Genomic DNA, 25,167 nt, shown 5'->3' with positions numbered 1-25,167 from the left:
TAAAATTTCCTAGCTGTACATGTAGAACAGTAACTCAAACATTTCTCGGTGCAGGATAGCATTTTAATTTGAGTTGAAGTATTTAAAATCTCTATGAAAAATGCAAATCACTCCCCTCTGATCTGCTCACATTCTGTGTTATGTGATTTGCAGTGTGTGCTCTGCATTACTTGCAGAAAGGAAGAAACCCTTTTCCAGGTAATTTGAGTAATGGGAAATAGGTCTCCATTAGTTGCATAGCTACTGGTGAAATACTTAACATAGCTGTGGGATTAGCCTAAAATATGGATGAGAAGTGCTGGACTGTGGATTTGTGACACGATGAAGTCATCAAGCACTGACCTAAGGATGCACCTCTACACTTGCCATGTCAGTTCTTGAAGCATCCTGTGGGTCAGCTTGGGTTCTGCCAGCTGTGTGCAGTTGGCTGCTGCCTGGAGGTTGGTTTGCTGTTGTTGATGACACAGTGTGGGTTTGGGGATGTTCCTGCTGCTGACCAAGACAATGGTGGGGGTTTTCATTATTCAAAACCATTGGATACCACTCTGAACTCTTCTTTGGTAAACCATTCATCTGTGATAAGCTTACTTTAAATCCCTGCCAGATTTTTACAATCAATAAACTGTAGTTACGAGAAAAATTGAGTTAATGCTCACTTGAGGCATAAAATGTGTCTGTGAGAACATATGCATGTACATGCATACAAAAAGGCTGTTAGAAAAATGGTGTGAACTAGGAACATTTGTAACAGCCACCTGAAACCCATGGAATTAAGGACAAGGTTATATTTTCAAGACATAGATTGTCGTTTCCTTTAGTTTTCATTTTCAGTTTTCAGGCTCAGTGTTTACAAAGGTAACATTTTTGCATCTGGCTCAGCCAAAGTACCTGAAGTGAGGAGTAGCTGGTTGTCTTAGGAATTATTACAGGAGTGGAGGGAAAGAACTCATCCTTTTTTTGGGTGTTGAAGGCTAGAGGTGAGGTGTGGCTGGTGAGCTTGGAGGCATCTAAAAGCTTCGACATCCTCCACTGTGGTGCCCTTCTAGGGCATGGATGGTTCTGCCATGGGAGGAATTATTCCTCTTTACTCTGCTGATCAGTAAATTGCTTAATGCCCACCATTGTTACTGCAGTCAGCAGTTGTTATTGCTGAAGCTGCCAAATATCTGTTTGGTTATGTGAGTTCTGGTAGAGTTGGTCATAGTAATGTTGAGCCTGTTGTTTCCCGTTTGATGTGCTGCACAGAGCTAGTGTTTGGGAGTGGAAATTTAGGATCTAGATGCTTGGGTGCTTTAACCATTCCTGTGAGCTTTGTTTTCTACAAACCAGATGTCCAGTCTGAATTCTTTGTGTGAGATCATTCTCCAGTCTAAAGCCTGCAGGGATGTGACATTTAAGGGGAACCGACTCTTGCAGTCGGGAAGCAATTTTTGGAGTCCTTCAGATGCATGCATGTGTGTGTGAAGATAGCATAGCTGTTGATCAGTCTGAGAGGTCTGGAGCACAGAATGCACAAAAATATAAATAAAAAGGAAGTGTGTGCTATTTCTCTGCTTTCTTAGCTTTGGTTAGACTCTATGGTTAGGCAACCCAAGGTGCACACTGAGCATTGGCATTGCAACTCGTCGCTCCTCACTTCAACCAAAGCCGCGCTGAGACTTCTTAAGATGTCTTTGCAACTCATGGCATACAACACATTATTTTGGAAAGAGAAGAGCTTGGAAACCAATTTTGTTTAAAAACTGTCATTCTTGGGATTGTAACCCCTAGGATTCTTGGCTTGTGGCCACTCTCCTAGGGCAGCTCAGCCCTGTTGAAGGGGCATGAGGGCACTGGAGTTGTTTGCAGATATTGTGCAAGCTGCAGCTTCCTCTGGCTCATTTGCCTGGTGGTCACTGCTGTGCTCTTGTCTCGTGTAGCAAGTAGCTTGGTGTAACTCCAGGGAGACCTACAGATAACAGGAACTATAAACAGTAGTCTGGAAAGATCAGTGTCTGGAGTTTGAGTAGTGTTACACGGGGAATTGGAAGGGCTGCTGTAGGATGTGATGGGTGAATGCTCTGGTCTCTCCCTGGCCACCCTGGAGATAACTCTGCTGGTGCAGCTTTACAGAAACAGAGGTCTTTGTTGTGTGTGTGTCTGTCTTTCTCTGGGCCGGAGAGCAGGTAACAGTACCTCAGCTTCCCACAGCCCTTTTGACAAGCATTTCAGGGAGATGGAGGCGAACAGTAGTTAACCTCTTTGCAGAGGGATAGCTAAGCAACGCCAAACTCCCATTCATCCTGGAGCATCATGCTAATGTAGGCATTGCAAAAGATTACCTGAGGCTGCCCAGGGGCTATGGATGCTTTGCTCCAAACACAAATGAACTGGGGAATCTGGAAGGAAATCGTCTTAGGTAGTCTCCTAAGGAATTGTTGTCAGATCTGTATGCAAGGTCATCACCTTGTCAGCAGGGAGCTGGATTCAGCCTTCTCTTTGCCTCACTTCAGGCTTCTGGGAGAAAAAGGCCAAATCCATGCAGGACTCCTGAGCATCTGTTTCCTTACCTGTGAAAAGGAGTGTTCAAGCTTGGAGCTCAATAATACCAAATAATTTATATGGCACCCCTGGATGTTCCTGTGATTTTATTTATTTTTTTTGCAGGCACTACCTCGGGTAGAGAACTTGTTTTCTTCCTGGAACTTTGGATGTTTATCCTGCTTGCAAATACAAGTATTGCTGACCAGTTTGGCCACTTATGGTCTGTGTTGAGGGCATTCCACGATCATATAGGTGCAAAAGACTGAGAATCAGAGATAAAGAAAAGAGAGACAGAATTAACTATTTGTGTTCTAAGCAAATGGGCAGTGTGGGCAAACTGGGCTGGAGGGGAAGAGAAAGATCACATATTGCTGGTGAGAAGTGGCTGGATTTTGATATGAAGAGAAAGCAAGTAAAGACAACAGTGTGGTCAAAATGGAAATAATCTGGTCAGAAAGAGAGGGAAAATGATATGCTTTGCTTTCCAGGCTGATAGTGGTTTTTATTTGATTTTTAGCAGTTCATATTTTAAAGTGTATTTTTTCTTTTTTGTCAGATTATGTCTACTTCGAAAACTCTTCAAGTAACCCCTATTTGATACGAAGAATAGAAGAGCTCAATAAGGTAAACATTTTTTTGCATCAAGTCTTTGAAGTTAATTGAATTTATGATCTGTTTGATTTGATTAAAATCAAAACAATTCTATAACAGTTCTCTGGTAATTAGAAGCTTAAAAATACTTTTGTTCTCTGATAATTTTCTGGAATGCTTTAAGATCTTTTGTTCTCTGGTATGAAAGGACTGAGGCAGGTCATACTTGAGGTGATTATGCCCACCTGTAGGGCAGGAGATTTCTGCAATTCTTTTTTCTGTGCCAAGGTCATGGGATATAAAGGTAGTGTAACAATTTGCCTAGAGGATGGAGAGCTTTACTATGATCTTTCTTGGGGGAGACTCATGCTCAAGCTTTGCAGCCATTATCTGCTTCCTCAGACTTTGTGGATTGTCCTTTGGGCCAGTGTATCATTTCATCTGCCAAATTTCCCTTTCAATGGATCTAAAAGGGGAAGCATGATGGGTTGTATGTGGGAAGCCAGCTGAAGCTCTCAGTGCTGAAATTTTACCTAATTGGGGAGGGAAGACTGTCCTGAAATCATTGTCTGTGTCCTAGTCATGCCACTTGCTCAGGTTTAATACCAGCATGTCCATTGCAGCCTGTACAGAAGGAATGTAACATTGCTGGTTTGGGTTTGAATTTAATTAGGTGACTAAAATGAGGTATTTTTCTTCAGCCACCAGTGGTGAAAAAGCATGTAGTTCTAAACCAGTTACTTGTAAGAGAAAATGTATTAATTTAATGACAAACAAAGAATCTCAATGCTGGGACATCATTGTAGCCTTTTTATTTGAGGACTTTTGCAGAAATACTGTGTCTCTCTTCCCTTAGAGAAGCATGAGTGAGTCTTTAAAATGTTCCCAGTGGATCCATAGCCATGAGGTATCACTAGCTGTATTCCCTCCATCACTGGGTGCAGATTTGTTGATCACTTTCCTAGAAAGTATTTTTTTCTCTTCTTATTTTTCCTCTGCAGTCTTTAAAAAAATGTACTTTCAGCCTGGATCTCCCATCTTGGTGCAACTCTTGCTTGAGTTGCAATTTCCCTGTCCTAGTCTTTGAAATGGGTCTTCAGGGTTGAAATGAATCCTCTGTCTTATACTGCCTTTTTTCACCGAGTGTAAATGAAACCTGGGCAATTAAATAAATCAGATGCAGTTACATTGTAGCTGTCTGTGTTTAACAAGATGGGTCCTGCCTTTGTATTGTAGTTCCTCAAAATGTAAAAGTTTGGAATCAATTAACAGAAAAGGGTAGAAATTCTGCAGGCTCTGTACCAAGAGCTATTAGTCTGCAAGGGAAATACTTGTACACGTATGTGTTATCTGACTTTTTTTTCCCCCTTTGTGTTAGTAAAATTTGTATTATAAAAGTTGAAACTTTTCCTCCATTCACATCTTAGAAACCTAAGTGTGTACATCAATTTAAATTTTGTTTCCGTTGCTGGTCCACTACCCTTTTTGGAGACTTCTCAGCAGGGAATTTGTATCTTAGTCTTCTAGTTTCTTAAACTGTTTGCCTTAATTACGGTGTTCAAAGCCACTTCAGTAGGAGGATACAGCTCTTAAGTTATATTTTCATGACTTGATTTAGTCTACAGATAGTAAATTGGCTGGGGCTGTTACAAACCAGTAGGTGTATTTCCCTTGGGGTTTGTAAAAAGCCAGTTTCACAGTTCAGCATGTGCCATTATTTTAAGAGTTTTAAGAAAATGCTTGTTCAGAAATCCACTTTTTTTAAAACATTATCACCACTGTAGAGTTTATTGCCTGGTGCAGCTTCCTTGGTTCTCCTTTCAGGATGACTCTTTTTGTGTGTTGGGTCATTGTTTAGCTCACCAGTGCTGTCAGAGAGAGAAAATCTCTCATGTTTTCTTTTGTGAAGGTAATAATGGCTGCATTCTCTCTTGCTTCCCTACTGCCCTGCAGAGTTTGGAAAACAGCCTAAATCTGAATCCTGTTATATTTCACAGTTTTTTTATTAGGATTTTAAAGATGCCTTGGAATTCTGCTTAATGTAGGCATCACCTCAAAAGTAGGAAAGTGGCTTGTTAATATGTTGTAACTGCAGGTAAGTGTGTTTTTCTTCACCCCTTGAAACAGCTGTAGCTGTTAAAAATGGTGATCCGACAGAAACAATTAGGAGGGCAGGGCCAAACCACCTGGAATTTCCCTTCCCTGGAATGGATCACCCTGGAGTTTGTATGTTAGGGAACTTGTTCAGCTGGAGCTGCTAAAAGTAGATGCTGTATAACTCCTGTGCAAAATTCCAAGTTATTTATGAAGTTTCTAGTTCGGTGTGTGCAGTTCTGCTCCTCATTAGTGTTCAACTTCTCTTTTGTTCCCTGTTTCAGACTGCCAATGGCAACGTGGAAGCAAAGGTGGTGTGTTTCTACAGAAGAAGAGACATATCGAGTACACTTATTGTATTGGCAGACAAACATGCAAGTAAGCTTGTTTGTGTTCAGATTAAATTGCATCTACACCAAATTGTCCAACTTGGATTGAGCTTGGATGTTTTGATTTAAATATGAGGATTGCTATGCTTAAATGGTTTTTTTCTGCATTCATCTTCAGCAATTTGCATGACTCGCTTGACTGACTTTTCTGCCTTTCTACCTGACCCCTCCTTTTATTATTTTTTTTTCTTTCCCCTTTCCTTAAACCTTTTAAAATCTCATTTTTGTGTGGCTTGATTATGGTGGGTACAAGACAGAAGTTTTCAGTGAAGCTGAATATTTGCTCCACAGAAGTGATTATTTTTGGGATGAGAGGAAGTATTCTCCCTGTCTCGTGTTAATTCTCAGCAATTATTTGGTTTGGTTTGTAGAGTATAAAAAACCCCTCAAACATTCTTTATGAGTAAATCACATAGACTGATCATAGGAAACCGACCTGGAACATGGCCAGCTTGAAACCTGACTAGCAGGATTTCTCTTGAAATTTCAGTATTAACAATATTTTTATTGTGGTGACATAGGTTTTGTCTGAACATGTTCAGTAAATACACTTTGCCAGCAGAGAATTTTTGGATCTCCTATCCATATTTTGAATATTTCAGGTTCTTTTGTTAGGCAAAAGAAAGTCTGTGCTGAGAGGAGACTTGAAAATGAGATTATTTTTTTTTGTGTGTGTGTGTATTGTGGGTTGTTCATGTGACCTTGCATCAGCCTCCCTTGCATGTATGCAGTGTGTAACCAATTTCTTGGTTTGTTGTTTGCTTGTTTTGTTTTACAAATGTTGGTATGTTCTCCTCTCCCAGGTAGATCAGAGGCTTGTGAGATACCTATCTGAGTAGATATGGAAGCTAATTTCTAAACAAAAATTGAGCATTGCAGTTCTCTTTCAATTACAGAAGCAGTTTTAAAATAGAGCAACATATTCCATGATTGTTGGGCACTTTACCTGAGGTGCTTCCAGCCTGTTCGACTCCATTCCAATTGCCAGTGAGGATTACATTTAGGCTTATTACACCTTCCTCTGCCACATCCCTCTTGTCCCATCCTTGCAAGGTGATGGACAGAGTGCTAACAAAACAGTTACCAAAATAAACATATTGAAAGGGAGAAAAAGGCTAAGTAGGTGGAGTTACTAAACTGTTTTTTCTTGTAAACGATGGAGAGTGTGAGATGTAGCAGCTCAGAATGCTTAAAATTTAGAAAAAAGCATGGACAGCCATATGAATCTTTATAATTCTGGGCACATACATAAATGAAAGAGAAGCAATCAGATATGGGCATGTCAGAATTACGATTTGGCTGGCAAGCATCATTGTCTTTTAATGTGCTGCTTGGTGTGTGTGTATGAATAGAGTAATGTATATGTAATACAGATCTACAGTGTTCCTGTGTGGGGATTGATTAAATCAGATATTCAGTTTTAACAGTGCATATAATATCTTGCTGCTTTCTCACTGCTGTAATGCCACTGTGGAAAAAAATGCAGCAAAACTAGCCCATTGTTGATAAATTTGAGTATTTTCTGTTACAGATTTGAGCCCAAATATTCCCTCCCTTGCAACCATAGCTTGAAAAATAAAAGGTCATGTGCCATTGAGATGAGGTTTGGCTGTGTTGCAGATTGGTGGGAGCAGGCAAAGCTTTTTTGATATCTCTTCAGTGCAGCAGTAGTCATTTTATCTGAGAATACTGAAGCTTAATAGCTTCACCATAAACAACATGACTATTGATTCCTTCAACTGTGTCTCACTTCACTAGATTTAGTAGAGGAAGCAGGTAGGAAGGATTCACAGAAATGCATGTCTGAGACTGAAAATGAAAAATATTTGAAGCCATATAAATGCTCTTTGAACCTGCAAAGGCTAATTTCTCTTTGTGATAAGGAATGCAAGTGGTTTTTTAATGCAAACAAATAATTCATTCTTCATGTTCATATTCTTCTATAGCACAGTCCTATTAATAGAGCCACCAGAGACAACTGGGGCTGCCTCTTAGGGTAAATTTCATTAGTAACTAACATTTTCTCCAGCATGTTTTTCTGGTGCAGAATAAAATTGCTACTAAATGACTTCCATTTATTTAGATACATGTGCTGTTGTGTGGTTTTCATTCTTCTTAAGGAGGGAGAAGAGAGTAAAATTAAGCTTTTGGACAGCCATTAATTCTTTCCTCTGAAAAAAAAAAATTTCTACATCCTGCATGATATAATGAAATTAAATTTAGTGGATGTTAAGATTCTAGTACAGATATTCCACACTGTCACTGACTTGGAATTCATTTCCATAAAGTCTCCTGTTGCCTCATTTTGATGCATTTGCAGTGGATGTACGTATCTGCATCGCTGATCTTTTAACTGCCTTTGTTCAGCTGATTAATGGAGCTTTCTGACTGCAGACATTTCTGGATTCACACAGTCTTCTGTTTAAGATGCCTTTATTTCAGACCTACTGTTGAGATCAGTGCAGGGAGAGAGCCAAGTAATGGGAAGATACAGCCAGAACATGAATAGAAAAATTTTGTGGCTATTTTACTGTATTTTTTACACTTCCAATAAATGAAGGAAAGAGATGTGATTGTGAAATGAATGTTTTGAAGTTTAAAAAAAAAAAACCACAACACTTTAGCTTGTATGATCCATCAGATATCTGAAACAGGCAAGTCTGAGATGTTGTTTTTTCTCATGACTATATACAGAGAAATGGGTTGGAAGCACCTTATTCTGTAGCTGGGGTCTGTAAATTAGTACCTGACGTATGCAACCTGATTCTGGGATTTAATCTGTGGTCTTACTATTTTAATCATATGATATAAAGCTTGTCTGAGCTGTCCTATAAATCTTTCAGCCTTATAATGTCTTCCATACATCGTTAGTGCTCTTTATTCATAAGCCTCTTTAATCACCTCACAAATTATTCTAGGGAATTGTCCACCTGTCTCTGAAATGAACCTGCTTCACCAATAGGAAACTGTTCAGTGGTCTTGCTCAGAGACTTTGTTGTGGTTTAAGATAGACACTGTATGCAAACAAGATTGCAGGCAGGACTTGATGGGAGAGAAGTGAAAAAGATCCTTTACTCCTCAAGCTAATGTTGGGTGTTGTCATGAGGGATTTTCTCTTTATGATGCATTGTATAGTTTATTGTCATTAAGTAAATATTTCCAGCAGCAGGAACACAACCTCCCATCCTCTCTTCTAATGATCCACCCACATCCATCTCCAGATACTTGTGGTTTGCCTTAGGACCATAGTTTTCACGTGATACAAACATTTGTCCTGATTTGTAAAGCAAAGAGTGACCAGTTGGTAGTGGCTGGAGATCTGAGTGGTTAGTGCTGGCTGGTTTGGCAGGTTTATGGTTAGTTTTCAGCAGCTCATGTCTGTGTGCCAGGCACTCATGATAGCATGGTTTGCAAGTGTCAAAGCTTCTTCAAATAAATGTCTTGCAGCAGTGAGGTGTCATTGCTTGTTCAGTCCCTGATACCTGTGTGCCTAAACAGATAAGGAATTTATTGAGACCTGTTTTTTCTTTTACATGTAAGATAACACCAATCTAAATGAAGTTTTATAATAGCTTCACAAACAAGCTTTTCTTGTTTTTCTCTCTTCTATTTTATTCCCCTTCTCTGTTTTCTTCCAACACCAAACATGCACATTTAAGAGGAGTCAAATTCATATATCCACTAATGACACTTTGGCTCTGTTGCTACTGAGAGGAGGAAACTGTGGTTTTTCTCTTTGGGAGTGATGCAGTGAGGGAAGATATGACAAGTGTGCAAAATAATATCTGTTTGTTATCTGTAATAATGGCCGTGGCTGCAGAACATGATCAAAAGCAATTTGTGGCAGGGATCCTAGTGGGATGTCTTGGTAATGTGACAAACTCCTTCTGAAGTGTCAAGGTAGAAGAATTTCTATTTGTTTAAATTTTAACCATATTTTCTGTAGCCACAAATCAATATTTGGTTTTTGGCGAAGACAAATAAGTTTGAGGCTTCATACCAACTGTTTGAAACTGAACCTGGAAGAAGGACTGTGGTGTTGTATTGTTCATTTATTCAAATGTAACACCTCTATAATGTCCTTCCAAGCTCCTTAGTTGAGCTGTTAAAGCACCAAGAGTTTAAGGTTCCTTTGCTGCTGCAGGAACTGTTGTGCAGGTCACTAGCACTGGCTTCATTGTGTTTCCAATGTTTTGGCCCCATTTTATTTTACATTATTTTGTTAGTGACAACCATCCTAGCTAATTCTTCTGCTGCTGCAGACTGTCTCCCAAGCTGAACAACCTGATATGCTCTCTAAACCTAATTTCTGTATCTCATTTGCCTCTGTGCATTTCTGGATTCTGCCATGGAGCTAGTTGTGTGACACCCAGAGTGCAGGGAAAGGGCTGCTGCTTTCTGCCTCTGATGTTGCAGGGAGTCCAATCTGATCTATAGCAAATTGCTATTCTTTCTAGTGTCTGGCAAATATTGATGTTTAATTTCACATCTCACACACCCAGTCATTTTAAATTGCTATCACTGTCTCTTGGGTTTCTTCTGCCAACTCAAAGTTTACTCTTTCTAATTATTTTCCCCATATATGTTGTCTTTCACATGAGCCTTGCTGTTTGTGCCCAATCTGCCTGTCTCTTGTTCCCAATATAAGTCATCTTCAAGCTTTGTTAATGTGCTAGTAATGATTCTGTCATCAAATATCAAATAATACTCAATCTAATACACTCCTTGCAGCATTCCACTGGCTACTTCTGCATAGCTGATATATTACTATTTGTGTTAAGATTAAATGTTTAGTTTCAAAGCTGCACAAGCACATCCATCAAGCAGAGAGATTAATTTTGAAGTAAGGCTTTATGAGAGCACTGAAGTCCCAATACACTGCACCTCCTGTATTCCCATACCACTTACTCTGCAGTACTGGAAAAAAAGCAGGCAAGTCTTTCTCAAAAGACTTCTTGGATATTTTATGCATGTATATTTCTTTTCTCGTGTTAATATTATGGTACTAATTTCTCAGAGCCACCATTCTTGAGGATGGAGTCCTCTTCCAGCATGAGTGGGTGAGCTGTAGGAAGGTGAAACACAGAGGTGTGAACCCTGTTGTGGTTCTTAGTCTGACTTAAGCCTGTGCTGTCTGTCCAGAGGCAGTGAGGTGGTGGTGGTGGGCTGTGAGGTGCTATTAGTTTTTGTCAAAGCTGCTTTTGCGTGACTTGAATGAGACAGAGGTTCATGTCCCAAATCCAGTCCTCTATTCTCTCCTCCTTCCCTTGATTCCAAACCTATTTGCTAGGTTAATTCTTCTCACCACTAAGTTATGGCTGTGAAAAAGGAGGGAAGATGCTTGTGTAGATTTGTTTGTTTGTTATTTCTTGGAATATTTCTACCTCTCTCTTTGGGAACTGTGACAGTTTTACCTCTGTGTGTATTTGTGGAGTTGTTTGTTACGTGTGGAAATGTCTATTTTAAAGCAAAAATGTATTGTGCCTTTTGATTTTGAATGGCTGTGCATAGCAGAGCTGGCATAAGAATATGTGTACTTCCCACCTCTCATATTTTATTACAAAAGCTAGGCACATAAATAAAACACTAGTTGGAAGGTGAGCCTACCTGAAGGGCTGCAGTTCCTGAGATTAGCTTGGCTGTGCTGGATGCTTTCCTTGTGTTTGTAGATTTGATTGGCACACAGGGGTTGACACACTTTTTAGAAAAATGTAATTTTTAAAAGCTCTAGGCTATCAAATATACTGCAGATATTAAGTATTTTAGGTTGCTCCTTATGGTATTTTTCTTGCATTACACAGTGCACTGCTGTCGTTCTCCAAAAGCTGTTGCAAGCACAGGCATCAATGCCTTTTCATTTGTGCATCCTTCAGGTTTTAGGCCAGTGAGCTTGGAACTTGCTGGCTTGTTGGTAGGTTGCTGCTGGTGTATTTATAGGGTAGGATAGCAGCCACAATATTATTTTTGAACTAAACCAGAATTCACTTCAGTAAATAAATTACAGACCCATGAAACTGTGGCAGAAATGTAAATTTGGTGTTCTAGTTCCTAGGAAAATACTAAAACCTAAGTGCATTCTGCTGTATGCTCATGTGGTGTAACAGCTATTGTATGTTGCAGTCTGGTTTAATTATGCTGCAATTTTTTCCCTTCCTTGCTGGAGCAACCTACCCGAAGGGCAAATAAGCCACAGGTCTTTTTTTCAGGACAGTAAAACAGCGATAAATTGGGGAACCTTCAGGGTACATAATTTTTTGTCACCTCCTTTGGCATAATGGTAGCCTGTTTAAAACAAAATACAATTTTACTGTTTTAGAAAATGGAGAGCTCTCCTTTCTGTTTGCTTTATTTTGGGGATAGCTATGAGGATTATAGTTAACTAATCTTAAGGGTATATAAATCATAACTGTGCCTGTATGTGTTTCTGACTAGAAATGTTTCTTGGCAACAAGTGTTGAATTAAGCTGCTGGCATAAGTCTGCTCTTTGGGAGTAATGCTGCTGTAAAATTGGAGTTTTACAATTCATGTATGAGGCTTTACAGCTCATTCTACTACAATCTGGGAAACCTTTCCCATGGTTTTGCAAAATACAGTAACTGCCTTAATTTCTTCACAAAGAAAAAGTATGATCTTTTCTTTCTCAGTCCTTCATCATGGAGGGTCTTCACAGCTTTGTCTGAATTTCTGTTTTAGTATTTTGCCTTTTACAGCTTTGTCTTGTGTAGCTGACAGCGTACTGGCTAATGAACACAAAACATGCTAACAATGTATTTTGTACCGGGGAGATGCCTGGAGGTGTTTTGGATCAGTTGTGTATTGGTGTGGATGTGATTTCATGTGTTTTCTTTGGCATCTGTTTGAGAACTGGTTGGATGGAGATTGGATAGCTCAAAGCTCGGGATGGTGGGGCCTGGCTGATGAATGCAGGAGTGTTGTAGTTGAATGTGTGTGGTGTAGTAGGGTAGGGCAGGTGGCAAGTCTGGCCCTGGGCACTTGGTCACATTTCAGTTCAACTCGTGGCTGTTGTTGGGATGAGGAGGATAAAGTGCACCATTTAAATAAACTATCCTTTTCAGCGAGCTTTTCCTGCAGGAGCTGTTGAAGGTCAGGATGGGACAGTGTGATGTCCTGAAAGAGAAAAGTAGGGTCTAAGATAGCTGCCTGGCAAGGAGGAAGGACTTCACTTTTACTGCTTCACTCATCAAGTGTCAGCTTCTACCTGATGGATCTAGCAGTGCAGTGATGGTCTCCAAGATCAGCTTGCTCTCTTCAGAGTGTCTCTGTTGGTAGCAGATCTGTGTGACTTTCAGCTTGGTGAGCCAGTGTGACCTGTGTGTACCTGAGATGATTTGATCCTGGTGGTGATTACATACAGTTCTTCACAGGCATAATTTCAAGGATCTGTACTGATTCTGTAATTGTTCAGTTGGCTGAAATGTGAGTATTCAGATGAAGTTAGATCTGATCCGATTAATGTTTATTGTTTGGCTCGAATTGATACTTGCCCTGTTTTTGATGATGTATGTTGTCTCTCTATAACTAGGAGAAATGGAAGAAGAGATGGAAAATCCAGAAATGGTTGATTTACCAGAGAAACAGAAGCATCAGCTTCGACATCGTGAGTTGTTTCTCTCACGACAGCTGGAATCTCTGCCAGCCACACACATTAGGTAATGACTGTTTTCTTCCATTTTATTCCGAGATCAAATAGCATTGTTATTATTCAAGTATTCTTCAATTAAGATCAAGTTCTGTGTTACAACTTCAGTAATGCCATCCTGTGAATCACATGAGCATTTAAGATGTTTGTTCATAAGATGTGTTTCTCTTTTTTTAGAGGCAAATGCAGCGTTACTCTGTTAAATGAGACAGAATCCCTTAAATCGTATCTGGAACGGGAGGTAGGAACCATTTTGTGCATTGTAAAGCTTGAACACTTTAATCTGGCACAATTTAGGATTGGTGCCTTTGTGCAAGTTTTCTGAAAAGAGTGAGGTCCTTTCATTCCTACACGTACTGTGCATTGACAATGGGAAGCTTTAGGTTCTGTACAATTCTCATTCTGCTATAAAACTTCATGGATCTAGGGACCAGACCTGGTGTTTATATGCCTGTGACAGTAAGCTGCCTCTCGTTTGGTAAAGAGAGTTCAACTTGCTCATCAGCATGGCAGGCTGAGTGTTCAAATCTGGAGGCTGATGCCCTGGCCAAGACAGGTTGGAAAATGCAGTAACTGTAGAAGGGAATCATAGAATCTGCCTGGTTGGAAAAGACCTCCAAGGTCATCAAGTCCAACCCTACTGTGGTTAGTAGACCATGGCACTAAGTGCCACATCTAGTCTCATCTTAAAAGCCAACCAGCTGTGTCTATATGTTTACCTTATCCTGAAATCATACAGATTTATGTTAATATGCTTTAAGCTTGATCTTGCCTCAGATTTCTGAGGAGCTTAGTTTCCTTTTCTTCGAGTTCACTGCTCAAAGTACTTACCTGTAGTCCTTCATGTGCCACCACAGACACTTAAATCCTTGAAAAACTGTTTGTCAGGTGACATCTGAGTCCTGCAGAAATTTACTCAGCCTGCTTATTTAAGGGTACCTCAAACCAGACTCTTGAAACTGAATTGTCTTGCGCAGTTAATCACCATTGAGAATATAAATATTGGTGTTTACTTCTTCAGGTGTTTTGTGATTTTAAAAATTACTGTTTTTTAACGAAAAATACAGATATATATACCTTTAATTGTGGCTAGACCTCTGGCCGCCAGCTGGGTTAGACAGTCTTGGAATTTGACATCTGGGAGAGTTACTTTGGGAGATTAGCAAAGAACTTCAGTATATTATTATTTGAATACATCTGCAAGCAAATTATTTGCATTCAAAAACATGAAAATGTTACACAAGAGAGGAAATCTTTTAACTAAAACATGTAAAGTAATGATCATTACTGGCCTTCAACAAACAAGGAGAAAACAGGTCATTTTTTGCAAGGAGCATGCTATAGTCTCTCTCATAGCTGGGGCTTTCTTTTTAAATGCTTTTTTAGCTTTCCTTAGTATTTATTTAAGAATAAGATTAGTTTTAATCTGATACTTTAGTTTAAGAGAATTTTAAACAAAGCACAGGGATTAAATAGTTTCTCTTTGGAATGTGAAACCAAAAAAATGTTGGGGCTGCTGAAGGCTGCCAAATGGCAGCACATCAAACAAGGCACGTTGCATTCAGCAGTGCGTGTAACCAGCTAGCAGCCCAGGATATGCCAGTTGGAAAGCAAAAGTTAATCAAACTGAAATTGGTTTAGACTTTCTAGTACCCAACTTTTAAGTAATGTTTGTTCTCAGCTGCTCCCAACACGTGTTTGTTATCACTGATGTTACAGGTAGGTGTGCTGAAACAGAAAGGAGTTGCTTTCCCCTAATCGTGCAGCTGCTGAGGTGCAGATGTAGGCACAAAGATATTTATTTTTTTTTCATCCTTTTGAGCTCTCAAAATGCAAGATGAGTGATGTGGGTTATTTTTAATACTGAGCAGGCACTTAGAGATTTCACAGAATGAGAGAGTTCCCTGAATGTGTCCTGTCACTTAGCATGGCATTTTGCTGTGTTGCAAACTAGCTTGGACAGATGGTAAAGAAATTAAAAGCTCAGGAACACAAATGTGCTTGGATGGAGGGTAAGGAGATTAAGAAAGGAGATAGTTGTTGCCTGATGAATTCCTAACACTGGATGGTATTGTTTTGAACTGGTTCTTCTTTCCCCACACCTCCTGTTCTTAATCCACTCTTTTCCTTTCAAAATGTTTCAGGGTTGGTTTGGTTGGGTTTTTTAACATGGCTTCTGTCAATAAAGCCTGAGCAATTCTAGGGTATCTGTCATTTGATTTCTTGAATGTTGTGACCAGTAAAAGTAGGCTTTCAGCCCAAGGCTGTCTGCCTTGAAAGCAGGTTAAATATGCAGATAGAAATTTTTAGGGAGATAGTAGGCATAGCAAAATTACATTTGTGCTATCTCTGTTTTCCTCTTTCCACCCTCTCCTTGTCATCTTCCTCAGGAAGACTGCCTTGTTACATTTGTAAAGCAGGCTGAAGGGGACCAGCACTGACTTTTTTTACTGTGCCTGATAAAATTAGGTTTGTAGCAAGACTGAGGAATCAGAAAAAAGAGGGGGGTAAAAAGGCAACTGGAAAACCTGAATTTTCTGTAGATACTGAATGCCCATGGAGATCAAGAGAAGGGCATAGCCAATCATGGCAAAAGCACTAGATTTCCCTATTATGCAGGAAACTATTTCATATATACCAACTATTTTACTGCTCTGCCTGGATATATCCAGAGGCTTGTGTGAATTTGCCTGCTGAGCAGATGTCTGGCATTTCTGTTCCTTTTGGTACCCCCCTAAAAATAAAATGTTCTCTAGTTAAAATATATGAAATACATGAGCGTGAGTTTGCAAGCTGTAATGAACTAACCCTTATTTCTGTGCTATGCTTTTACTTTGGGCCTGTTTTCTTTTTCCAGTTCTTCTGCATTTCCTTAGTGGCTTTGGTTCTTGGCTATGGGTAGCTTAGGGGCTTGGGTAGGGAAGCTCTGAGCATATGTATCTGTCTGACAGTTGGGAGAAGTAGAAAGTCATGACTCAATTTTAACTCTTGGCAGGTCATGTTAATTTTTCCAAATGTGTTGGGTGTTTCTGGGATTGAAATTAAAAGAGAAAACCCTTCTTTTTCTTGACTGCTGTGAACTCAGCACACACAGTTTTGACAGCTCAAATGAGCACGAAGGATTTTGAAGAGCCATGTTATTTTGTTGTGAACATTACTCTTGTAAAACCCCTCTGAAAAATTATTCTTATCACATAGTGGTGATCAAGAGTTCACACATGCTTCAGAGTACACAAGAATCTGGTTTGTTTCATAGACTCTAGTTTGCATTGGCACTAAGATGACATTTATTAATGTGCTCAGAAATCCCACTCCATTTTGCAAGAATGAATTTCATGTCTATGGGGGAAGATGATGGTGGTGTTGCATTACCTCTGAGGATTACAGTCTCTGTTGTATTCATACTTGGGCCCCCAAACTTCCATCTTTCCTCTGCTGAGGAGGCTCTGGTTAGGGAGAAGAGACCAGAGGCTTTTAATTCTTTCACTGAATGTGTTTGATTTGAAACAAAAGTGGACAAGATACAAAAGGATGACCTGAGACTGGTAGAGAAGGATGGGGTTTATTTTGTAGAGAAAATCTTTGTGATAACCAATACAAAAGAAGCAATAGGGCATGTAAGAGACAAATACCATGGGAGAAAACTCCTCCACAATGCATGACTTTTCCTGGCCAAGAAAGACTGAGGAAAGAACCTGCCTGTAGAATTGGCCTTCCTTGAGGCCCACTGTGTTATTTGCAGTGTTTGGGTTGTGTATTTGCTGGGCAACATGCCTGAAAAGCATTAATGTTGCACTGAATATGCTTTGTCCTGCAGTTAGGTATTTTGGAGCTGGAACAAATAGAACACTGTATTTATAACATGGAAACCTGTGAGACAAAAGCTTTTCCTGTGTGTTATTTATGCCATAATACATTCCCAAATATTGTAATATCTTGAACTTTGTGTATGTTAGAGAGCAAAAGACTCAGATTCCTTTACGTAGCTATAATATTATAAATGAGTTTTTATATACTCTGAAGCTCCCTTCTGTTGGTAGGTTGATGTAACTTGACCCTGGTGCCTGTGGGAGTTGGAATCAATTTTGTCAAAAGTATAATTCATTCAGGATGCAACCAAATCCCTCCACACTAAACCCAACTACAGACAACCCTTCCTGCTCAAGTTCAATTCCCTTCCAAATTTCCTGCCATTTTACTGTGAAAACTTACAGCAATTCTTTTTTGGGGCTTTGTGTGACAGATTGGGAGACTCTCTTTTCCTTTGCCACCTCTTCGTGAAGATGAACAGGGCTTGAAACCGATGCTGGTTTTGTCCTAATTTTCGTTGCATGCTGTTGACACATACAAAGATAGGGAAAGGGAAAATGAGGTGAACATGAAATGAGATGTATTTAAACAGGGTCCCTGCTAGTGACATAGAAATATGGGGAGAGGGAAAATGAGCCAGAGATCTCAGATGTGAAAAATGGCTCATCACACATCCTGTTCCTGTTCAGAAACACTTCTCTTTCCTGGTGACGATGTTGCTGTGGACAGAGGTTATGAATGGTCTGTTATTCCGTGCCCTCCCAGAGCTCTAATCCTGCCCAGTATCCCACACTATATTTTGATGGAGCATACCTGGTCTCCATTATGTCATTCAATAGCTATAGCTAAGTACTTATCCATGCAGAAAGGTTTAATTACTTATACTGTGTAGTTCTAAGTAGTTAAAATTTTGGCTGTTTTCTTTCTCTGCCCTGGCAGAATGTTCTCGTTCTGGTATGCCTTCTTGCTTTAATTTCCACACCCAGGTAATGGAAGCCAAACAGCTATTTTAGCCTTTTCTTCCTCATCTACTTGAACAAAAGCAACAAATTAATGTATTGCCACCTGCAGCTAGTTACTGCTGCTGCCAAATCTGCTGCCCCTCTCCCAATAAAGAGCGGAGGAAACATAGTGAATTAAGCTTAGGTGGTGGCAGGCAAGAAGTTACTCAGTGGTATATCCTTGTGACAAGGAAAACTGAGCACATCCTGGTCTATATTAGCAGGAGTGTAGGCAGCAGGTGGAGGGAAGGGATTCATCTCCTCACCTCATCACTTGTGAGACCACATCTATAGTGTTGTGTCCAACTTAGAGGTTTCCAGCATGAGAGAGACACAGACAGACTGGAAAATCCCAGCTAAGGCCACAGGGATTGTCTGGGGTTTCTTGTCTCTATGGGGTTGCATTGGTGTGATTGTAACACTCTGAAGCTATGCTTCAGTTTGTACCTGTATTTCTCGTGCAAGGGGAGCTTTGTTCACTTCAGTTTGAGAGACTGTTCTGTTAAGGGAAGGGCTGCTGGTGAGGAGAGCTGTTACACTTGGAATGTAGAAGAAAGTGGCAGCATTTAAATGGGGTTTTAAAACTGGTGGTTCATTTATTATTTGTTCACCCAATTTTAAAATTTATATATAGGTAATAAAACAAGACTTAAAATGTAAAAGCTTTGTTCACAAAGCTGAACGTAAAAGCTAATAACACTGTTTACCTTTTTGTTCTTGTTTTATTTTTAGGATTTCTTCTTTTATTCACTAGTATATGATCCTCAACAAAAGACTCTGCTGGCTGATAAAGGAGAGATTCGAGTCGGAAACAGATACCAGGCAGATATAACAGACTTACTAAAAGAGGGTAATTTCTGTAATTTATTTAAATTGTCACAGGTCCACATTAAGTGTGGCAACTCCTATGTGTGCAGCCTGCCTAGGTGTGGGAGCTGAAGGTTTCCACTGCCAGGCCATGCATATGATGGCCAGGTTTGTTGGTGACTGAGGTTTTTGCCCACTGCAGGCAATTAGTTCTGTTTCAAACTGGTCTTTAACTGGGCATTTGTCCAAATCATAAAAGTTGTTGAAATAAATTGAATTAATGGGCTCTCTTAGAGCTTGCACAGTTTTTATTAAGAGATTTCAGAATTTCCATGGGAAACACAAATTTCCATCACGTCTGTAAAACCTTTTGTGTTTTTAATCAAGCCTCACTTCCCTGTAAGAGCCCCTCCCAAATTACTGCCAATTAAATGCTGTCTGCCCTCATCAATTTGCCCATTATTGCTGGGTGCCTTTTCCCTGGAGCCCTCTCCTCATCCCCAGTGTTGGCTGCCAGCCTGGACTTCTCACCTGCAGAACAGGCAAGATGAAGAATTTGCTGGCTGGAGTGTGTGGTGAGACCTCAGCCTGCCCCCACTGTGTCGTGGAGTGGTAGGACCAGGAGGACCCAGACCAAAGGGAAAGGGAGTAGTAGCAGCACTAACTTCAGATTTGTCTCTGCACTACCCTACAGATCCAAAACTGGGTGGGAAAACTGAGAGGGATGGGGAATGTGGGCACCCAGTTGCCCCTTCATGAGCCCCATCTGATGCATAGGGAAAGGTCTGTCGCTATGCTTCTCCCAGGAGAGCAAGGGCTGTGATCTGTGTTGGATGGGCCTGGATGGGCCAAGATGTGAAAGCAGTGAGGTGTTTCCATCTTTGCTTAGGAGCTTTGCGGATACTGTGAGTCTCATGTCAGAATAGGCAAACAAATTGGTCAGTATTCTTGTTTAATTTGTCTATGAAACTGGTATTTATTCAACAGCTGGGCAAGCCAAGTGAGCATGAACTAATTTGAAAGGCATCCTCTTCCCTCAGCAGGCCAACATGAAGCTTCAGAGAAGGATAATCTCCAGATGTTTTAAAGGGAGCAGAAAGAAGGAAAAGTCTCAGTAGCTCCTGTATTTTTCCAGCTTATTTTGGTTTGTAGAAAGTCAGGGAAATAACAACAAGAGTGTTTGATGCCATGATTTCCCCCTTAAAAAGCAGCTGACATGAGTTGAACCAGCTACTCTTTGCCTGCTCAGAGCAGTTCAGTGTGTGTCTGTTTCTCTGGAGCTGCTGCAAGATAAAGGAGAAAGAGAGAGGAGGTGGGGAAGAAGACTGAAAAGAAACTGTCTAGTTTGGAGGAGGATGTACTCTGTTTCCCATGACATGTCCTTTGAAATCAGTTTTTGAAAATCTGATTGCCCCATTCAGACGAGCTGTGTTGTTGTGTCTGTCAAGCTGAAATTGTCACAGACAAATAGGTGAATGCAATTTTCACAGTGGCCTGTCAGGCAGAGTAACTGAGATGTGCTAACGGTGACATTATTGTGAGATAAAAAAATAATCTACAAAGTCCTTTTCTTTTAAAAGAGCCATACTGAGCATTTCTGATTTGTTTTTCAACCAGGTGAGGATGATGGAAGAGATCAGTCAAAACTTGAAACAAAAGTTTGGGAAGCCTTTAACCCACTAGTAGACAAGCAGATAGACCAGTTCCTGGTGGTAGCACGGTAAGAGCTTTTCACCTCTCTTTTGGAGAAGTAAGTGTTAGTAACTCTTCCCAGCACTTTATGTTCTTTTTTGCTTTATTAGTATGAATGCCCATTTTGGTTGCTTGATTCACTTGCTCCATTTTGAAAGATGGACGTTTTACATGCCTTCCTTGGAATTGCATGGGTTTAGGAGCAGCTTCTCAGATTTACAACTTAATCAGTTGCATAAAAGAAAAGCAAATGACATGTAAAAACGATCCTGTAATTGGTGAGGTTTTTCAAATACTTTGGCCAGCGTGCAGAAGACTTGATAGTTCCTCTGCCAATTTTCTGCCTGTTTCAAATCCAGTGACATTTTAACATCCATTAATAGTTTGCTAAGAATTCTGGTAAATGCTTTCTAATGCCTATATTCCAAAAGGTAAGTACAATAAAGTAAAACCCTGCAAATCTGTGCTGATGGTGAAATGTGTTCTTTTAAGGCCAAAGCAATCTTTGTTGATCAACTTTTCCTTTCTAAAAGGTTCCTGAGCTAATTAATTAGTACAAATTTATATAAACAGAAGCCCATATTAAACTTCAGGCTCTCACAGCAATTGGTGACTGAATAATTTAGGGGAAAAAAATAAAAAGGTAACACTCCAAATTCTGTTTCTCTTAGGTTAGTTTTTAGTACTGTGTGGGAGGGAAGTGTTGAGTAGATGGGTAGTTGCACCTTTAGATGTTTTTAGTAGTTATCAATGGATATGGTTAGGAAAGGGATGTGCAAAGTTATAAGCTGCTAGTAGTGTCTGGTTTGCTAGTCTGGAGAGTTCTGCACATTGGCCAAGGTAGCTGTTAGATGTGGACCTTGGATCACAGGGCTCGGGTGGCAGCCAAGGCCTTTAGCCCTGCACACCAGAGTTAAGCCTTTACAGATGACCTGTGGTTCTGTCAGCCTTTTTTGTTCTTTTCCCTCATGGGTTTTCCTATGGGTTTCTGTCAGCCTTTTTTGTTCTTTTCCCTTATGGGTTTTGCCATGGGTAAGTGTCTGTAGAGCTGCTTTGTGATGGGGTTTTCCACCTTGTGGAGGCTGCTGGTGGCAAAGCTGGTTTTAGTGGTTCCTCCTGGCTGTTCAGTGCTGCCCACTGGGTTTGCCCCTTACTGTTTGTAATGAGAATCACTGAAAAGATGGGAATAAAAATTGCTTCTGTCCAGAATCAGTGAAGTGTTCCAGTTTATAATTAGTTCACACACATACAGAAGAAAGTATCAGTTCAGCTGAAGCTGGGGACGGGGGAGTGTGAAGCAGGGATGGGGATAGTGACTGGGAGCCTGGGGAGAGGGCGAAGTGTGAATCGCCACAGACATTGCATGGGGGAGGCTGCTTGGATTTTGGCCAAAATTAGATGTTTGGTGACAATTACTGCTTAAACATTTACCTTTCCTGCTCTGAGCACTGCTTGGCACTAGTGTGTTCCTCTGTCTGCTCAGCTAGTTTGGGGAAGTGATGTGAGTGAAGGGCGAAAAAACTCAACCCACCTTATTTTGTTGTTGTAGTTGCTCGAAGGAGTTCAGCTCCAGTTCACTGTGCAAGAGCAGAAGTGTTTTGCCCATGTGGTATAGCAAGCAGGCAGGGGAGTAGGAATTTCAAGAACCAATGTTTGTGTTAAAGGTTTCTCCAACTAATTTATTTAGGAATAAAATGAAAAACATGGGGATAGTGGCCTCAGATGCAGAAATGACTGGTGTTGTGAACTGTTCAAGAATTCCTGTGTTACGTAGGCTTCGTAATGTATGTTATACAATGTTAAGTTGTAAAATAACCATTGTTTTTAATTTTACTGAAACTTTAAAAAAATGCATCATTACTGCATTTTTCCTGACTGGTCTTGGCATCTCTGTACCTGTGGACGATGCAGCACTGCTCTTGCAAGTGTAGTAGAGACTATTGCCATTTATAAAACTTGCTTGTGCTCAGTTCCTGTTGCATGTTAAGTTTGTTGGGAGATAAGGGATAAGATACTAGCTCAAAACTCCCTGTTGGTGATCCTTGAGTCTTTCTCTGTTTCCCCTCCTATATCTAAGCCTCTTTGGTCATATGAACTAAGTGAAGTGTTGATAATAACAAACCACATCTGAAGAGAACGGTGTCTGGCTCAGAACGTGTGTCAAACCATGTAATCTTGCTGCTGAGAAATGGAGTCTGCTCATCTCAGAGAGTGTTGGTTGGGTGTTTATATTTGTGCTGGGTTTGCATGCAAAGTTAATGCTGTGTTTAATTTCTTTCAGGTCTGTTGGTACGTTTGCCCGAGCACTAGATTGCAGTAGTTCTGTCAGACAGCCAAGTTTGCACATGAGTGCTGCAGCAGCCTCCAGGGACATCACGCTGGTAAGATGTTTTAAGGGGACCTTAAGTTTGTGAGAAATGCAAAACATACACCTCAGCAATAACAGTTGGCAAAGAGAGAGGGGCAGATGGATTGTAATTGTGGCCTGCTGTGAAGCAGACCCTGCCTTTGTAAAGGAATCCTTTAGTTACAGATGAAGTAACTTTTTCTGGCCTTGTGCCTCTAGTGATCCATCACAGATAATTCTGAGCATTTTTTTTTTTTTGCTTAGTTTCATTAAAATATTCTGATTACATGCTTGACAACCCATCTCTTGCATGGGTTTGGTAGCTGCCTTGAGAAGAATGCAAATGATTGTCTGCCTGTCTGTAATGTTACAGTGCCAGAATGCCATCCCTCATCGCTTCCCCAATTCCAGACTGTCACTGGCTTCCTTGGGAAAGATTGTCTGGGAGAAAAGCTTTTGGTCAGATAAGGAATGTCAGTTGATTCTGTTGTTTTCTTTGATGAGCTCCATTTTCAGACACCTGAGAAGTGGTGACATAAATGATGCTGACTAGATCGTGGAAAGGGAAAACTTGAACTTGTCTGCTAGAGAAAGTTCAGTGAAAATTTGAATAAAATTTATGAAGTCTGCAGAGAACTGTTATCAAAACTTCGCTTCATACCTGGAGTAATGTAAACTCATGTAAAGAGCAAACTCTAGGATAGAACACTGTAGGTTAATTATGCACGTGCACAGATCTGGTATGATGAAATGCAAATAACATCCTGATTAAAACTGAAGAAATTGGGAAATAAAGCCAAGCTTTCATTTATTAAGACCTATTCCTCCCTTGCAGCATGTTCTCAGCCCTTGTAAATCACAAGTTGCAGACAGCCATAGCTTGGCTTTTGGAGGAGTAATTGCTCCTGAGAGTCACTCTTTTTTCCTACTCAGCTATGATGTGTGACTTAACTTGAATTTTTTTGGGCCTTCTTGCCCTTAGGGTGAACTGTTTGCATGTGTTGCTGCTCTTAAATATTTTTCATATATGCTTTTTTTGTGGATTATTTGACTAAGAAAGCACATGGCAAAGTCTTTTAGAGAACATGCCCTTGGACCTCTATCTTCATGCCCCACGTGTGGATGGTGGCTAACAGGGCTGCTGAGTCTTGGGGGGAGTGGGTCTAATCTGTGCATTTTCCTAACAGTAGCGCTGCAGTGGAGGTGTTGTGAGGAGCTGAGGAGGAATTATTGATAATCAAGAGCTCATGTTCCCCAAGCCTCACTATTGTTAGTGAATGTTAGACTTGTACACTGACAGTTCCAGTGAGTCTGAGATTGGAACAAGTTTTTACTAACTTTGTGTTAGGTATAGAATACTGCACCCTCAAATCTCAGTGCAGAATTTGCCTTTGCTGTTTCACTGTTAAGCACTTTTCCCTCTGGGTGCTTGTCCTTACATTTCTCTTTCTCTTTTGCAACCATGTAGTTCCATGCTATGGACACTTTGCACAAAAATGTCTATGACATTTCCAAGGCAATCTCTGCACTTGTACCACAAGGTGGGCCGGTCCTGTGCAGAGATGAGATGGAGGAGTGGTCTGCTTCAGAGGCAAACCTCTTCGAGGAAGCACTAGAAAAATATGGCAAAGATTTCACTGACATTCAGCAAGATTTTGTAAGTACATGAAATGAGGGCCCACATGGCGACTGGCTCTGATCAGTGACAGAGCTGGTTTGCAGCTTGTCTAAACTGCGTTGTTTTTCGTCGTGTTGAAGAAGAGGGCTTTGAACTGGAGCATGTGTCTTGCTGTAAATTGGGAAAAGGCAGACCTCATACTGATGACAGCCTGTTGTACAGTCAGAATTTCACATCACAGATGATAGCTTTTCCTTTAGAGACGTTAATTTAGAATCATCTGCTTCACTACAGCCGAGGGAGGATTTAGGAAAGTGTTGTGACAGCTGAGCTGCTCCAGATTAATTTGTGTTTGAAGGAGAATAAGTACTGGGCCTTCTGAAACATGAAAATGTAGTCACTTTTACAATGTGATTTCAGAAAGGACCTCTTGAAAATTTTTTAATCCTGTCCATCCAAGGGAAGTGTCCTGTAGTTTGGCCAAAGCTCTACCCTAGGTGCTCAGCCTGCAGATTGAATGGCACACTGTAAGGAGAGCCAAGTTTCACTGTGTCACTGTTTGAGTCCTCTGGAAAAAAACAAGTAGTTTCAGTGTTGCTTGTCCCCTGCTCTAATCTTTTAGACAGAGGGACTT

The 25,167-nt window shown here is 40.4% G+C and overlaps 1 protein-coding gene across 1 annotated transcript in view; it reads left to right on the top strand.

Moving 5' to 3' along the window:
* Positions 1 to 3,079: 3,079 nt before the first annotated feature.
* MTA1 (metastasis associated 1) overlaps positions 3,080 to 25,167 on the top strand; it is a gene marked incomplete at its 5' end in the record, with an annotated part of 61,905 nt that continues 39,817 nt past the window's right edge. The window contains 8 exons of the mRNA XM_009069294.1: positions 3,080 to 3,147; positions 5,493 to 5,586; positions 13,142 to 13,268; positions 13,436 to 13,499; positions 18,802 to 18,919; positions 20,494 to 20,596; positions 22,850 to 22,949; positions 24,384 to 24,572. Coding sequence (XP_009067542.1) covers positions 3,080 to 3,147; positions 5,493 to 5,586; positions 13,142 to 13,268; positions 13,436 to 13,499; positions 18,802 to 18,919; positions 20,494 to 20,596; positions 22,850 to 22,949; positions 24,384 to 24,572 — 863 coding nt within the window. The remainder of the gene's footprint in view (positions 3,148 to 5,492; positions 5,587 to 13,141; positions 13,269 to 13,435; positions 13,500 to 18,801; positions 18,920 to 20,493; positions 20,597 to 22,849; positions 22,950 to 24,383; positions 24,573 to 25,167) is intronic.

The sequence above is a fragment of the Acanthisitta chloris genome, unplaced genomic scaffold (genome assembly GCF_000695815.1).
Source record: "Acanthisitta chloris isolate BGI_N310 unplaced genomic scaffold, ASM69581v1 scaffold22742, whole genome shotgun sequence".
Taxonomy (NCBI): domain Eukaryota; kingdom Metazoa; phylum Chordata; class Aves; order Passeriformes; family Acanthisittidae; genus Acanthisitta; species Acanthisitta chloris.
The sequence above is the reverse complement of the archived record's forward strand: the minus strand, read 5'-3'. Positions and strand labels throughout refer to the sequence as shown.